This window comes from Hydra vulgaris, chromosome 15 (genome assembly GCF_038396675.1).
Source record: "Hydra vulgaris chromosome 15, alternate assembly HydraT2T_AEP".
Classification (NCBI taxonomy): domain Eukaryota; kingdom Metazoa; phylum Cnidaria; class Hydrozoa; order Anthoathecata; family Hydridae; genus Hydra; species Hydra vulgaris.
The window spans coordinates 26,833,531-26,849,521 of NC_088934.1; the positions used below are offsets into that span (position 1 = coordinate 26,833,531).

At 29.8% G+C, this 15,991-nt stretch overlaps 1 protein-coding gene and 1 long non-coding RNA gene across 4 annotated transcripts in view; one reads left to right on the forward strand and one right to left on the reverse strand.

Annotated features, from left to right (window-relative positions):
• LOC136092418 (neurogenic locus notch homolog protein 1-like) overlaps positions 1–958 on the forward strand; it is a 69,412-nt gene extending 68,454 nt beyond the window's left edge. For all 3 annotated transcript variants that reach the window (XM_065820648.1, XM_065820649.1, XM_065820650.1), the window contains exons 4-5: positions 111–239; positions 878–958. In XM_065820648.1, coding sequence (XP_065676720.1) covers positions 111–239; positions 878–956 — 208 coding nt within the window. In that variant the 3' untranslated portion in view covers positions 957–958. The remainder of the gene's footprint in view (positions 1–110; positions 240–877) is intronic.
• Positions 959–11,349: 10,391 nt separating this feature from the next.
• On the reverse strand, positions 11,350–15,716 carry LOC136092197 (uncharacterized). Its single transcript, XR_010644265.1, has 2 exons — positions 15,169–15,716; positions 11,350–11,524 (listed from the first exon to the last, which is right to left on the reverse strand). It is a non-coding gene; the product is annotated as an uncharacterized LOC136092197 (long non-coding RNA).
• Between the last annotated feature and the right edge of the window lie 275 nt (positions 15,717–15,991).

The following is a 15,991-nucleotide window of genomic DNA, read 5'->3' on the forward strand; positions in this document are numbered from 1 at the left end:
TTAAATTTCAATTTTAAATAATTATTTCTTACATTATAAATTGTTATTAATCAATATATATTTTTAAATCGCTTATATAAAATTATTTGTAATAAAAAATATTTCTCAAGAAATAAAGATGTTGCTGAAAATTCATACAAGAAGTTTTCTTACAATGATGCTGTTTCCTCGATGAAAAATAGTTGTCCGAAGAAGAAATGTGATTTCGAACTTCAAAATCATTTTAAACAAATTGACAGGTAAATAAAAATAAATAATATTTTCATATTATTTATTTCAGTAAAATCATTTTAAAATAATTCAAAGAATGTTCTTTTATTAAAATAAAAAAGGGTATTAAAATGTTCCTTAAATTACAGTAAACAAAAACTTACCATCCATTATCTATCCATGTGCTATTCATTTAAATAAATAGCATATGGATACTTATGGATACAATATGGATACATATGGATGCAATTCATTTAAATAAATAGCATATCGATACTTTTTTCTTGTTTGGAGATTAATTTTAATTAAAAATAAAGCTACTTTTTATATGAACGTTTTAGATAATCGAAATAATTAAAAATAAAGCTATTTTTTAGATTTGCTAGTAAATTCCGCCGCATTTTCTTTTTAACTTGCTCAAGTGGCGTTAAAAAATGAATTACAAAAAAAACCACACGAAACAATGCAAACTTAAGGACTGTAGTTAAATAATTAATTTAAATTAATTTAAAAATGCATAATTAGTGATTAAAATAATTTAAATATGATGTTGTTCTAATAACTAACCACTTTTGCGAAACGTTTAAAGTTTGCGTGGCGATATTTACTGCCTCGATAAATTTATTTTTACATAAAATACATAAAACCTTTTAAATTTTTTTTTCAGTGATAAAGATGACCTTGCTCTTGCTTATGTAAATCCATTATTTGGTGTTGATCCACAAGCTTTAGAATACGATGCTTGAAAGTAGTTATGAAGATTTCTTTTTAATTCTTCTATTAAAGACTTTTTGATGTATATTAATGTGAATAATTAATTTATTACACTTTATTTTTAAAAAATTTAAATATTTTAATGTATTTTATTTATAAGATATAAATTATGTGAAAGAAATAGAATATTATTACTCTGAAAAATAGGGTGAAAGAAATATTCAGACAGTGTTATTTTTAGCTTAATTAACATAATTTCACTTATAAGAACAAAAACAATTGTTTTTAAGTTTCTCTACAAAATCCAGAATGCGTTATAATTTTGATTCTAGTTAAATATTGGTTCCAGTGTTTTTAAAATGAATCTTTAATAATAATAATAATAAATTTAATAATAACTTTAAAAAAATTTTTAAGTATTAATAAGATAAACTTAAAAAGATTTTTATGTGCCGAGTCAAGTTGTGTTCGTATTAAAGAAAATGTTTAAAAAAACTTTTAGGGTAGATTTTTTAAAACTAAATGATAAATGTGCATCAATAAAAACTAAAATATTCGTCTTAGTTAATTTAATCAAAGTGAACTTGCCAAACTCTTTGTTCAACAAAGGATTTTTTAAATGATCGTCAAATGTTATGATTAAAATAGGACGGTCCGAATCGTCTGTCGCATCATTTGAAATATGAAGGTCATTTCAATTACATCCTCATCGAGCTATTCAGTGAAGGTCGCATTCTCTTCTGCCGCAATTGCGACCATTAACTCTTTTTTGCGCTCGGCGCACAGTGGGCCAGTAGGTGGACAAAATGGGAAAAATTTTAGTTGTCTAATCTTGAAAACCTATTTAATTTTAGTATCTATATATATTAGGAGAAATCTATTGATAATTTATTTATATTAAATCCCTTAGTTACCAGGACTCTAAGCATTTGAATATTGAGATAAAATAAAAAAATAAAAAATTATAAATAAGTAATTAACGGTGACATCAACGTTGTGTTATATTTCAATTACATCTACGTTTTTGAAACAAAAAATTAGTACATGTTATTCTAGAGTATTTAGAGATAAGAAAAACCTATGTGTGAAATAAATTTGTCATAGCATGTTATCTCAGTTATACTTTGAAAATCACAGATTAAAAAAAAAAATTTCTTAAGAAACTTATTTTTTGCCGCACAATAACTAATAATTACCACAATTTGCCATGTGTTGTCTTATATTTATTTGAGCTATATGATGCTTCAATCGAGTTTTAATTGATTGCTCGTCCCCTTAAATCCCCGTTCAGATTTTATGTATGTTTTAACTTGGTTGCTATGGTACTAAATTTTGCATAGCAACAACTCATTTTTACATTAACGTTGTTTTAACAGTATTTTACTTGCGCTATATACACAATATTGGGGGTATGTATTAAAATGAGATTCAGAATTCTTATGAGGTTAACTTTTTTTGGTTACTATGGATACCTTACTTTGCATAACATAGCAACAACATATTTTCGGTAGTTGTTAGTAATTTAATTACTAACACTGACAGTAATTTAATTACTTTTAATTTTAATTACTAATACTTGTAGTAACTTAATTACTAACAAGTATTAGTAGTCCAGGCGGCATATATATTATAACATTTTACTTTTAAATACAAAATACTTGTTACAATAATTATTTAGATATGGTTTTGTTAAACTTAGACATTCATAATTTTCTCCAAAAAAACAATCTTAGTATTTCAAAACAAAATATTACTGAAGATATATTAAAATTTATTCAGCCAAAATTTGCTGATTTTAAAGACGTTGATTTTAGACATGCTGTTCAACGATTTGTTTACTTGTATAAAAAAAAGTGGAAATCTGCAAACTAGACTGTGAAAAATTTTGAAAAGAAGTTTGTGAACTGGCTTAATGAATATTTAATTGTCAGAAAAAAAGACAATGAACCAACTGCAAGTAGACGTGGTCGAAAACCAGTTGCATTTGATAATAGTTCTAATAAAACTAAAAAACGGCGTGTATCTTGTTTAATTGAATCTCATTCATCCAATGAATTATTTTTTGCTGCTAATAAAAAATTTAGAGATGAATCTGTTGTTATTGCTGCCAAGAATGTTTTAAATATATCAAATACAGATAAAGCAACTAAATATTCAGCAGACGAAGCAATGGCTTTAATAATTGATGCAAGTCTGACAAAAGCTTCCTATCAATTGATTAGAAGCGGAGCCTTGGAGAAAGAATATAACATCTACCCCGCTTACAATGATGTCAGAGATGCAAAATTGAAATGTTATCCTGCAAACATAACAGTGGAGGACTATTCAGCTTCAGTGAGTTTCCTTAAAAGATTTAATGACTCATACTTTGCAAAGAATCTGTGCAGTTCAGGAACCTGTGCTAAGGCACTTGATATTGAACGACAAAGCAATAAAAACAATGACACTAACGTGTAAGGCTGGTTTTGATGGTGCTACTGGCCAAAGCATTTATAAACAAGTTTTATCAGAACCCGACATTAACAGAGATTTAAAGCGTGAAGAATCATTATTTATTACTTGTCTTGTCCAATTAGATTTGACTGGATTTAACAACAGCAACGAAAAGGTGCCTATTTGGAGAAATCAAAAGTCGTCCTCCACAGCCTATTGTAGAACCATAAGATTTGCATACAAAATGGAATCCAAGGAATCTGTGATTGAAGAAGATCAGTACATTAAAAGTGAGATAGAAAGCTTGGGTATGATTTTATTAGAGGTTTGCGGATCTTCTATTGAAATGAATTGTATTATTGAACTTACAATGATTGATGGGAAGGTTCAAACAATATTATCTGAAAAAAATAACTCATACCAATGCTGTTCAGTGTGTGGTGTCTCTCCAAAAAATATGAATAGTCTTGATATCCTTAATATAGATTATACTAACAGAGAGTTTAAATATGGTCTTTCCAGTCTTCATGCATGGATTCGATTTTTTGAGATGTTATTGCACATTGCATATAAAAAAGAAACAAGAAAGTGGCAAACAAGATCTAAAGAACACATAGAAAAAGCATCTGTAGCTAAACAAAAGATTCAGACTGATTTTATGAACAAAATGGGACTTGTTGTTGATTTCCCTAAAAGTGGTGGTTCTGGAACAAGTAATGATGGCAATACCTTAAGGCCTGCTTTTGCAGCATATGAACAAACAGCTGAAATTCTGGGTATTGACCAAAACCTTATATTCAGATTTTACATTATCTTGGTAACGGTCTCTTCATGATATGAAATAGACTGCTTAAAGTTCAAGGATTATTGTTTTGACACTTTTAGACTATATGTGTCCCTTTATCCATGGTATTACATGGCTCAATCAGTTCACAAAGTATTGATACATGGACATGACATAATTAAAAGCCTTACATTACCCATCGGACTTATGTCAGAGGAAGCTCAAGAGGCTAGAAATAAAGACTTTAAATCTTATCGCAAAAATTTCAGCCGAAAAACATCCAGAAAAGCAACAAATACTGATCTTATCAATAGACTCCTAGTTTCCAGTGATCCTGTTATTTCATCATTGCGTAAATCAACATCACACCAAACAAATCATAAAGCATTTCCTTCAGATGTTTTACAATAACTTAAACAATCTTCAAACGATATTATTGTTTTATAATTTTTTGATGTAATTTAAAATTGATAACGTTTTTTTGCACTATTTTTTGCTTTTATTATTCCTAAAACATTATTTATCTAAATACTCAATTGTTATTCAATATAGGTGGGTCAAAAATCCGATAAGATATTCAAATATCAATTTACCACTTTGTAACTAAGGAAAGTATCCGGTAACTAAGCAATATAAGTATCCATAACAACTAAATTTAAAAAATTATCACTTTTGTAAGAAGTGTGATCTCATATTGGTACTCATGCCAAATTTAGTGAATATAGCACTTATAAAATATCTGCAGATAACAAAAGTAGGTTGTTGCTAAGCAAAATAAAGGTATCCATAGCAACGAAATAAAAAAATATTACCTTCATAAAAAGCGCAGACATCATATTAGTACTCATACTAATTTTAGTGAATATAACTCTAATATTAAATTAGTTATGAATTTTGTCCAGTAAAAGTGCATTCTGGCCCACTGTGCGGCGGTAATGCAAAACTTGCGAAGGGATAATAGCCATTTGGTTAATACCATTGCAATAAGTAGAGCTAACATGCTTTTAGTGCATGACTTGAAAGGCAAAGTATAAGATAAAATGCTTACAGATTCTCTGAGATAAATAATAAAAAGGGAGTTTGGATGATTTAAATAAACAAGGAATGTTACTCTTAATATTAAAGGCGATAAGATAAAATATTGAAAGGCATGATTTTTCCTGGCGCAAACAGCAACAGTTTTCAAGCGACTTTCTGATCAGGTCAAGTTCAGGACTATCACGATCATCCTGCTACTGGTATTATGTAACCCAGTACTATCTACGACATACCCTGCTGCCTTGTAGAGTGTGCTTTTTTAGGCAAGGCTAGGAGAAACAAACTCCGACTTAAAAATCTTCTGCTTTGGGGCTCTTGGTTGAGTAAATGCCGGAGATAGTGTTTCGATAAAAATACTCATCTTGGGAAGATCTTAAACGCATCCCGCTACCATTTTAAAGGAGGTCTTCTAGGCAAAGACTTTAGGGGTAAGCAAAAAAAAATTTTGCTAACCAGCTTTGAATCTCTTCTTCATATATTTGGCTGGTGAAGATATAAACCTGAGTTACATTGTTTTCTTTCTAGGATGATGGACTCTTGATCTTCTTGACTCTTTTCATAGGTTTTTGCTTGTGTCTCCATGATAGTGACTATGCAACTCTTTCTGTTATTTCCTAATGAGAGTACAGCTCTAAAACTTAGTTTAATGGTTCTGAGGCCTGATGGTAGTAAGGCTTCCCAAACTCTGTGGTAGCTCTCTGTGGTAGATTTTATCAACAGCTGCAAAATATTAGAGTATTAACAGTGCCATGTTGCGCATGGATGGTTGTCACTGACCCTGCTGGCACTAAAGCCTAAAACTTCTGCATTTCTCAATGTCTTACTCAAATAGTTAACTTTACGATTCGTTTTCCTGACAACCCTAATCATTTACCTTGATTTATGTCTGGTCTCTGATCCTAGCTTGTGTTCAGTTTCTCCTTTTTCTCTATTAAGTGGTTCTGACCATGAAATGATCTCTTTAAATCTTTCATCTTGTACTTCATTTTCGGATTTATCATATGATCGCACTATTTACTACTACCCTAAAGCTGACTGGGACTCTTTTCGTAATTTTCTTCGTAACGGTCCTTGGGCTGATGTCTTTTCCCTCTCAGCTAATAAATGCGCCTCCTACGTAACCTCCTGGATTCAGGCAGGAATGGATATTTTTATTTCTTTTCGTTAGTGCCAATCAAGCCTCATTCTACTTTATTGTTTTCACCCTCTTGTGCAGCTGCTATATCTAATCGTAATCATTAAATTCATCTTTTTCTAAAGAACAACTCTCTTGAGAACAAACAGCTATTTATTATTGCAAGAAATTGATGTAAAAAGGTGTTGTCATATGCTAAGTTCCGTTATTCTCAGTTAACTAAATCTCGTATCTTATCTCAGAAGTTAGGCTCAAGAGACTTTTGGAAAATTGTCAACAACGTTGTTCATAAAGGAAGGTCTAACATTCCATCTCTCATTCATGGGACTGATCTTATTACCTCTCCCATTCTCTTCCCTCCATACAAATTAAACAGGTAAAGCCATTGTTAGAAATTCAAATCACTCCAGCTTCCGTTTCTAAAGTCATATCTCGATTAAACTCTTCTTTGTTTGGCTTGTGGTCCAGACAACATTCCTGTCACAGTTTTACAAAATTGTTCTCCAGAACTCTCTTCAATATTCTCTGAACTATTTGATAAGTGTTTAACTGAGTCTTGTTTTCCTGCCTTCTGGAAAATGGCATCTGTTGTTCCAATTTTCGAAAAATCTGGCGAACATTCTGACCCAATTATCGTCCAATCAGTCTTCTTTCTGTTATTAGCAAGTTCTTTGAGTCTTTGATAAACAAATTTCTCACCTCTCATCTTGAGTCAAATAACTTGTTGTCAGACAATCAATACGGTTTTTGACCCTCTCGCTCTACGGCTGACTTGCTCACTGCTGTGACTGAAAGATTTCATCGTGCGTTAGATGGAGGCAGAAAAGCTAGGGCTATTGCTCTTGACATTTTTAATGCTTTTGACAAAGTTTGAAATGTTGTTCTTCTCCAAAAGCTTGTTTGATATGGTATATGTGGGAAAGTTTTTGAGATTATCAAGTTGTTTCTTTCTAACCTCGTTATTAAAATCATTTTCAAAGTCCAACATTCTTCTTTATTTCCAGTAAATTCAGTGGTACCTCAAGGTAAATCCTTGGTCCTATTTTGTTTCTTATCTACATTAATGATCTTTCCGACAACCTTACATTTAAAGTAGCTCTTTTTGCTGATGACTCAACTTTATATTCCTGTTTTGACAAAAAGTCTTCTTTTTGCGATCGCTTAGAACAGGCAGCCAATCTTTAATCTGATCTCACTTCTGTAACAGATTGGGGCTCAAAGTGGCTTGTAAATTTTAACTTCAAAAAAACTCATTTATTTACAGCAAACAACTATTTCAGTACTGTTGAAATTCCTATATTAATAAATGGCAACCCTCTCACTGAGTCCTTTTCTTTACGTCTTCTTGGATTATCATTTACTACTGACCTTTTATTGAAACCATATATATAATCGATAGCTAAATTAGAATCTGCAAAGGAAATTTCTTTTCTTTATCGTGCTAGCCATTTTCTCTATAATAGAGTTATAAAGCAAGGAAACGGTTGACTTTTCTGTCAACCGTTTCCTTGCTCTATAACTCTATTCTTATTTTCTAGTAACTCTCGACTTAATAGTGGTTACTTAAAGCCTTGTTGGAAGTGAATCAGAATTAAAAAAAAATTGCTCTTATTATCTGGATCAATATATACTTGGCCACCGTTGGAAACTGATTAATCACCAGGCATAAGAAGACGGAGCCATAGTTCTTTCCAGGACATTCAAAACTCTGTTTCTTCAACAGAAGATCCACTGTCCTGTCTAAAATAAAAGTTGCAATGCAGGTTATTAATTCTTCAAGTTTGGCTATTTATATTGTATTCTGATTAAAAGTTGATGTTAAAAATGAGTTTGAATACCTTGAGAATTTAGATGAGTTTCATAACTATCATGAGGGAAGATCAATCCCGCCAACTCCTAACTCAGTAAAAGCATCCTTATATTGGCTCGATTAAAAGCACTCCATCCTGGTGCCTTTGTCTTAATGAATAAAGCATTTAAATCATTTGTAAGAAAATTATGAATTGCTGTAAACAAAATTAGTATAGGTTAAAAGAAATGAAATTGAATCAATAGGGCACAATAAAAAATGTGAAAAAGGGCTATACCAATTTCATTGACTTTTGAATTGAATTTCGTTGCATATCGGAAATTTTTATCGGGTTCACCTTTAACACTGAAGACAACTGCTTGACCAACTCCTTCAAAGGGTTCATTGTGATGAAACCAAATTCTGGCAGAGTCAAAAGTTGTTGAAAGTCCAATCCATGAGCATACTCCATTTTGATGATGAATACTTTCCACATTGAACAACAGTGGAGAAAGTGAACTGCTCCGTTTCGGCACATTTTCTAAGATGGTAGTCTCTCTTTGAGCCAACCTCATCCAATAGTTTTAGGCTCTGTATAGAGTAATTAAAAAAAGATCATTGATTAAATTTAGAGGTTAAATGGTTATATATATGTCTAATAGAGTCCAATAAAATTCTTTATTAACTAAAGTTGTACTCTTACCCTATACAGTTCAGATTGCTTCTTTTTCACTTTTGTGTGGTCAGTATCGAAAATAATTATAACAGTAAACTAATAGTAACAATATCGAAAATAATTATAACAATAAACTATTATTTGTTTTCAAAAGAAATATTCGTAACTTATCATTAAATGGGGCGATAATATTATCTGATTCTTGATAATTGTCTTTTTAACCGTTGATTTTTATTTTTAATTCATATTGTCAACCAACTTGTTCAATTTAATTGTGAACTCCTAAACCTTGGCCTTCTTCTTTTCAATGGTTTCTTTTTCAACATTGGTCCATAGGTAACTTCTTTTTCTGCTCTTCATATCAAATATATCTTGATTCAAAACGACGAAATCTGCTTTGATTGTGTATTGAGTTTTTTAGTTTTCTTTCTTTTTAGTTTAGCTTGCTTAAGAAACAGAAGAGAAAGATCAAGAAAATTATGAATCTGGAGATCAATCTGCTGATGGTTCTTAAATTAATATATTCTGTTAAGCAATATTGCTGTTTTATTTATAAATAATTCTCCTATGTTTAAACATATAAAAGATGTAGAAAATGCTTCCTCTTTTATATTGATATCTAATAGAGGTTTTTTCTCAGCATCGGAAGGAGTTTTTTGTCATACTTTGATGAAGAACTTTTATCTTTTTTATTTAATGAAAACAGCTTTTCATATATGAAAAGCAGGAATACTTTAGTATATAGAATACAATTAAAGGAATACTTTAGTATATAGTATACTTATGAGTATGACAAAAAAAGTCTTTCCGACGCCGAGAAAAAACTTTTTAGATATGCATAATCGATTAACAAAGACGTCTTAAAGACGCATTTTTATGTCTTTTTATGACAAGATAAAGATAAAAAAGTCTTTGCGATGTCGAAAAAATATGTTTTTTAGATTTGCATAATCGACTAAAAGAAAGCATCTTAAAGACGTATTTTTTATATTCTTTCATGAAAAGATTCAAATTTCAATATTTTTGGCATGCGTACTTTATGGACGACCCCTAAGGAGGAAGAACTTGCAGTGGAAGGAACAACTTGGTTATTTGCGGGGTCCAAAATGACACTTAATAGTCCTTTTGTTTCAAAACCATTAAGTTGTACTTTTAGATCAAGACCTTTAGATATTGCTTTTCTTTGATCTCATTCCGTATTTTATGAAATTCTTTTAGGCGATCGTACCAGTTTTGACAAAAATACCGATGCAAATAAACTTTCTACAATTTTTTTTTTTATATATTTATTTTTAAATTTTTTGTTTTAGATGTTCCAAAAAGACCTAACGGTCTTATCACAGAACACTGCGAAAGAAATTTTTAACAAAGAAGTTCACATTCCTTCCTTTACCGATGGCGCGAAGTATGCCTAAAATTCGCTTCAAACCCTGGATCTCTTGCTTCTAAAGCAAGCAGCGTGCCACGGCACAAAAATAAGGTTTGTTTTGGATCAAAAATCAATAACTTTTTGTTAGAATTAAAAGTTGAAATTTTGAAGTGAAAGTAGTGCAAAATGCTTTATGATATTTTCTCCGTGAAGTAAAATTTTGTGTACTGAAGACGGCATATATGTATATAATTACTCACATAAAACAGGGCAGTTTTTGTGGCATATGTGCTACAGAAACTGCCCACATTCATGTGAGTAATTATAGATGGTATATAGTTTTGGTACATATATGTATCAAAACTTTCAACATTTATCATAACACCTGAGAAGAGAGCTTGTAGAAATATGTAAGGTGGCTTAATCAAATTTTTATTTACTCCAGTGATTTCAAAAGAACAGCTTGCATTGTAAAAAATGTTTTATCTATCATTGGTATTACCATTGACTTATTTTTGTTTGTTGATGATCAACCCTAGCTCCTTACAAAAACGTTTCTGTACCAAGGTGTTTCTTGGTTGTATGAAATACATTCCGTACACAGAATCCAGACTTGTAATGACGACAGTCCGTTTTGATACAACTTTTCATTTTTAGAACTAAAGGAGACACTTAAGTCAAATCGTTCATTTGTTGTGGAGTAGCTCTACATATTGTACATGTAAAAGCCGTTTATACCTGAGCCACTTTTCTAGCTATCGCTGTCTAAAAAAGTTCATGTTTCACTTGTACTCCTTTACCGCTTTTTTTAACTATAGATGATCGCAATGAGTGTATTACCCATCAGGCACGGGAAGTACAAAAAACGTACAATAATCATTCAGACGGAACGTCTTGGACGGCTTCTAAACTGATTCTAGATTAGATGCTCAATAACGTCCTTTTAAGACGTTCTAAACAGTTTTGTAAAAAGACTTTCAGTTTAAGTACAGAAACACAAAATTGGTCTAAAAAAACGTCTTTTAAACATTCTAAAGACGTTCTGAACATCTTTTGAACGTTTAAAAGACATTTGTTATTCAATGAGCGTATTTTAGCAATCACAGAACTTGTAGGGTTTAGGGACAAAAATTAAATATTCAGTAACCATAACAGAAACGGCAACCCAGTTTTATTAATTAAAAAAATAAAAAACATAAAATTAAAAGTATACACAAGATTAAAACATATTTCAAATTACAAATCTAAAAAATAACATAAAAACTGTCGTCGTGGTTTAGTTTTTCACGGTCACCGACGTCATTTCTATCCGGCACTTTTTTCAGGATATCTCGAACGAAATTTTCTAGTTGATTCACGGCATACTTGGGCATGGTCTATGAATATATATATATATATATATATATATATATATATATATATATATATATATATATATATATATATATATATATTTATATATATTGATATACTTTTTACTTGGGCATGGTCTCCGAAAAAATATATATATATTAGATTTATAGAATATACAATAAAGAATACAAAAAAGATTTAATCAAGTTAGATTTTACATATGTGAAGGCTAACTGAACTATTATTATTTTTATGTAATAAGTAATTATATATTAACAAATAAAAGACAACTTATTATTATGTATAATATAGTTTTATTTTAACCAATAAACTTTATAGTCAGTTTTTTAAAAGTAAAAAAACCCAACTTTATTATTTAAAGATCATATTTAACCTTACATTTAAAGATCATATTTAAGGATCTGAAAAATATTGAGTTTTTCCCACATTCTCATTCTTAAAGCTATTATCTATTTAAATGTTAGACTAATTGAAAATTTGTTTGTCCTAAAAATACGCGAAGGAAATATCAATTTCTGTTGATGTGCAACTATTAGAAGTTCAGTTTTTCTTTGCTTTTTCAAAATCAATTTACCCTGTTTTAGTGCGTTTTGCGAATGGGCTCCTAATATACCAACAATAATCATTATCAGATTTATCTATAAAATTTAATATCTTATTCGCAATTGAATCCAAATTTTAAAAAACTGATACATTTACACTGTCCTTCAAGGCATTAGCGACCAAATAAAATACTTTTTTTTTTGTACTTCGATTACTGTTTAACTGCTTTTTTATCCTTAATTAGTTAATTACAGAAACAATATTAAGACAACGTTCTCAATCAAGAAGTAAATATATAAAAAAAGAAATTACAAAATAGCACGCTTTAAAAACAAAAAGCCGTAGCGATTAACGCGAGCTTTAAACAAGAAGTACTTACAGTATTTGGTTGCATTAATATATAATACAACAAATAATAATTGTAGCAATTTTTTTTCAGTTTATTTTAAATGAAAAAAATGGGTAATATCACATATAAGAAAAAAGATTTGTACAATACAATCGGACCTATTTACAGAATAAATGGCATTATGGATCAATATATTTATCGTGATATTATCAATAATGTCCCCCTTTTATAGACATTTCAACAAGACAACGATCCCAAACACTGATCTAAACTCGTTAAAAAAAGTTTGAAACAAATCAAACAAAAGTAATAAAATGGCCAGCGCAATCACCTGATCTCAACCCGATTGAAAATTTATGGTATCAAGTTGAAATTTTCTTCAAACACAAAAGATTTTCGCTAGATTTTTGATACTAACATCTTCAGCTTTAATTACAAATTATTAATTAAATTTAATTACAAACGGAAAATTAAGTTACCGTTAAAAAGTAATAGCCATTAAAAAGTGAAGCTTTACTTTTTAATGGCTTCTTTAAAGTTCGCTTTAATTGGGCTTCTTTAATGTTCCGATTCAAGAAGCGATATCAATGTGATATCAAAACCTTTTCAACCTATGATATCAAATAATGATATCATTAGGATAGTGATATCATAACTTTGGCAAATAAATTTAATTTATAGCAGAATTTCATATATTAGTTATAAAGCACAGTAAAAGTTAATTTTTTCTCTTTTAATATCCAAATAGTAAGTTATGATTTACAAACAGGGCCGGTGTAAGGGCTATGCAAATTATGCCGTCGCATAGGGCGCCAAGGTGACTAGGTCGCCGCACTGACGTAACCGATGTTTTCTTTTTCTTATTTTTTTAAATCATAATTTGATTAAAAAAAAATTTAAATATAGTTTTTGGCATCCATAAAGTGTACAAATATTAAGTTGTTTATATATTACGGGCGCCGAACTTTATATGCTAGATTGTTGATTTTGTACATTTTTGCTCAGCACTTCAATGAAAAAAAAATCGAGGAGAACTAGTTAGTTAATTGTTGAAAGAATAAGTTAAATGTCAAATGTTTATTGTAATCGTAAATTTACATTTAGGGGCGCCATAGTTTAAATTTTAAACTATTGATTTTGCATGTAGTTGCACTTCAATGAAAAATTAGTTACAGCAAAGAATAGTAGTTAGTTAATTATTTAAAAGGAAAAGTTTTTGAGTGATTATGGCGGCAAAAAAGTAACTTTCTGTATAAAGTTCCTTTTTTGCCACAATATTTTTCTCTCCATATCATATATTTGCGCTTTCTATAAAAGAAACCATGGTTTCTTTTATAGAAAACACAAACATATTATATGGAGAGAAAAGACAAAAAAACAAGCAAAGACATTGATTATATTGATACAAACAATAATTAGCATAAACTGCGGATAAAATTTAATACAAGAGTGCATTTATTACTATAAAGTTAGTTATTAAATACAAAATAATAATAATTTAGAGAGATTATTGATTGCTGTTATTTAAGCCTTAATAACTATTGTGTTTTATAATATTTTTTTCTTGATGTTGGGTACAAAGTCTTGTTTTAAAATAAAAACTTTTGTTTTAACTCCTCATTTTGTATTAGTGCAATTTCTTGGTACTCATAAATAAGCTTATCGTGGAACAAGTGAAACAGTTTTCAAAGAAAAAAAATAAGTTAAGTAAATTGTAAAGAATAAATGATATTTGTAGTTCGGTTTGTCAATGCAATTCCGGGAAACAAATTAAACGCGAGACTTGTTCATATCTTACCTAGCAAACATTATTTAGCGAGATTTCAGTGGATCTATATAGGCATTTTAAGCAGACCGCAATAGTTTTGTTCATCGGTTACCTAGTAGACTATCAGTAGCAACCGCCAAAAGCTGCTAGCCGATAGCTAGCCACTAATATCTTGTCGGAAAAATTAGCTTGCCATTTATAGCGGCTGTCACTGATGGTTCACTAAGTAACAAATGAGCAAACTCCAATGAATCTCTAAAAAATGCCTATATAGGTCCACTGCAAAGGTACATTTTTACATAAATGCGCGGCCAAGGTTAAGATAATGGATCAAATATGATGGGAAAGAATGTAGGCGTACAAAAAAGGTAACCTTAACCCACAAGTTAAATATAACCCACAAGGTAAAGGTAAACAAGGTAAACCGTAATCTACAAGCATTTTTTGTTCCATGTGGAAGCCATTCGCTAAACCTCTTTGAATCTAAATCATGTTTTTCAAAATGACAGAGGAGACTTTTTAAATCATTGTAAATGTTTGCTAAATCATAATTATCACTATCAAACTTTCCAATTATATTACTTGGAAATTCAATTATGGTTGATAAGCTTTTGACTTTTTTCCAAAACTCGCAATCAGAAACAATTTTTATAAACGCTTTTTTTTCTCTGATACTTTAATATTTGATATAATGTGATCTTTAATTAAGAGTTCAATAATAAATTTAGCATTCATTAATTTTGATAAACAATTATAATGAGTATACCAACAATTGTCAACAGGAATCACTAAGGTATTTTGAATTCTATACTTTTTTTTAAATTCATTAAACCTATATGAAAGCAATTGTATTCTTTTGATAAATAAGACAACTTGTAAAGCAGATGTCATTGTTTCTTTAAAATAATCCAAAGAAATTATATCTTTTATGAATAGATTAATAACATGAGCAGCACATCCATTAGCAAAAATTTTAGGAAACTTACATTCAATAATATTCCATGCACTTCTCATTGAACTTGTGTTATCAGTTATAATTGAAACACATTTATAACTTTCTAATTCTTCTACAAACTATAAAATACCTTCAGCAATAGTTTTTCCTGTTTGAGAAACACCACTAGTGTTTATAGATTTAAAAAAAGGTTGTTTTCCAGGAATTATGATAACATAGTTTAACATTTAACATAGATTTAGCATTTAACATAGTTTATTAAGATTAAACATTTAACATAAATAACATAGTTTAACATAGTTGAACACTTCGTATATTTGACCAACCATCACTTGTAATTGAAAAATAAGGACTTTCGCTTATCATTTTTAAGCCGATATTGTAATACTTTTCATACTGATTCCTCAGAAGAGTAGTTCTAATAATTTTTTCTGATGGCATATGGTTTAAATAAGCCGGTCTCAAAACACCTATAAAGTTTTTAAAAGCTGAAGAGTTTATAACATTAAATGGAATTCCAGTTCAAAAAACAAAATTTGACAATATTTCATCATATTGCAATTACTCAGATTTGCTTAAAGTGCCCATTCAATTTATTATGATAACATTTTTAATAAATTCTTGTAGAATATCAGATCTTTAACTTTGTTGACTTATCAAATTAACACCACTAAGTTGTTTACTTATACCAACTTTATTATTTACAGGTTTATCAAAAAAAACCTGTTTTTCTTTATCAGATATACCATAACAATTAGCTCTTGTATGGCTGCGTAATTTATCAGACGACCAATAAACTCAATGCCACAGAGAATGCATTTTCCTCTTTTAGTAAAAATATTCCTGTTTTTTAG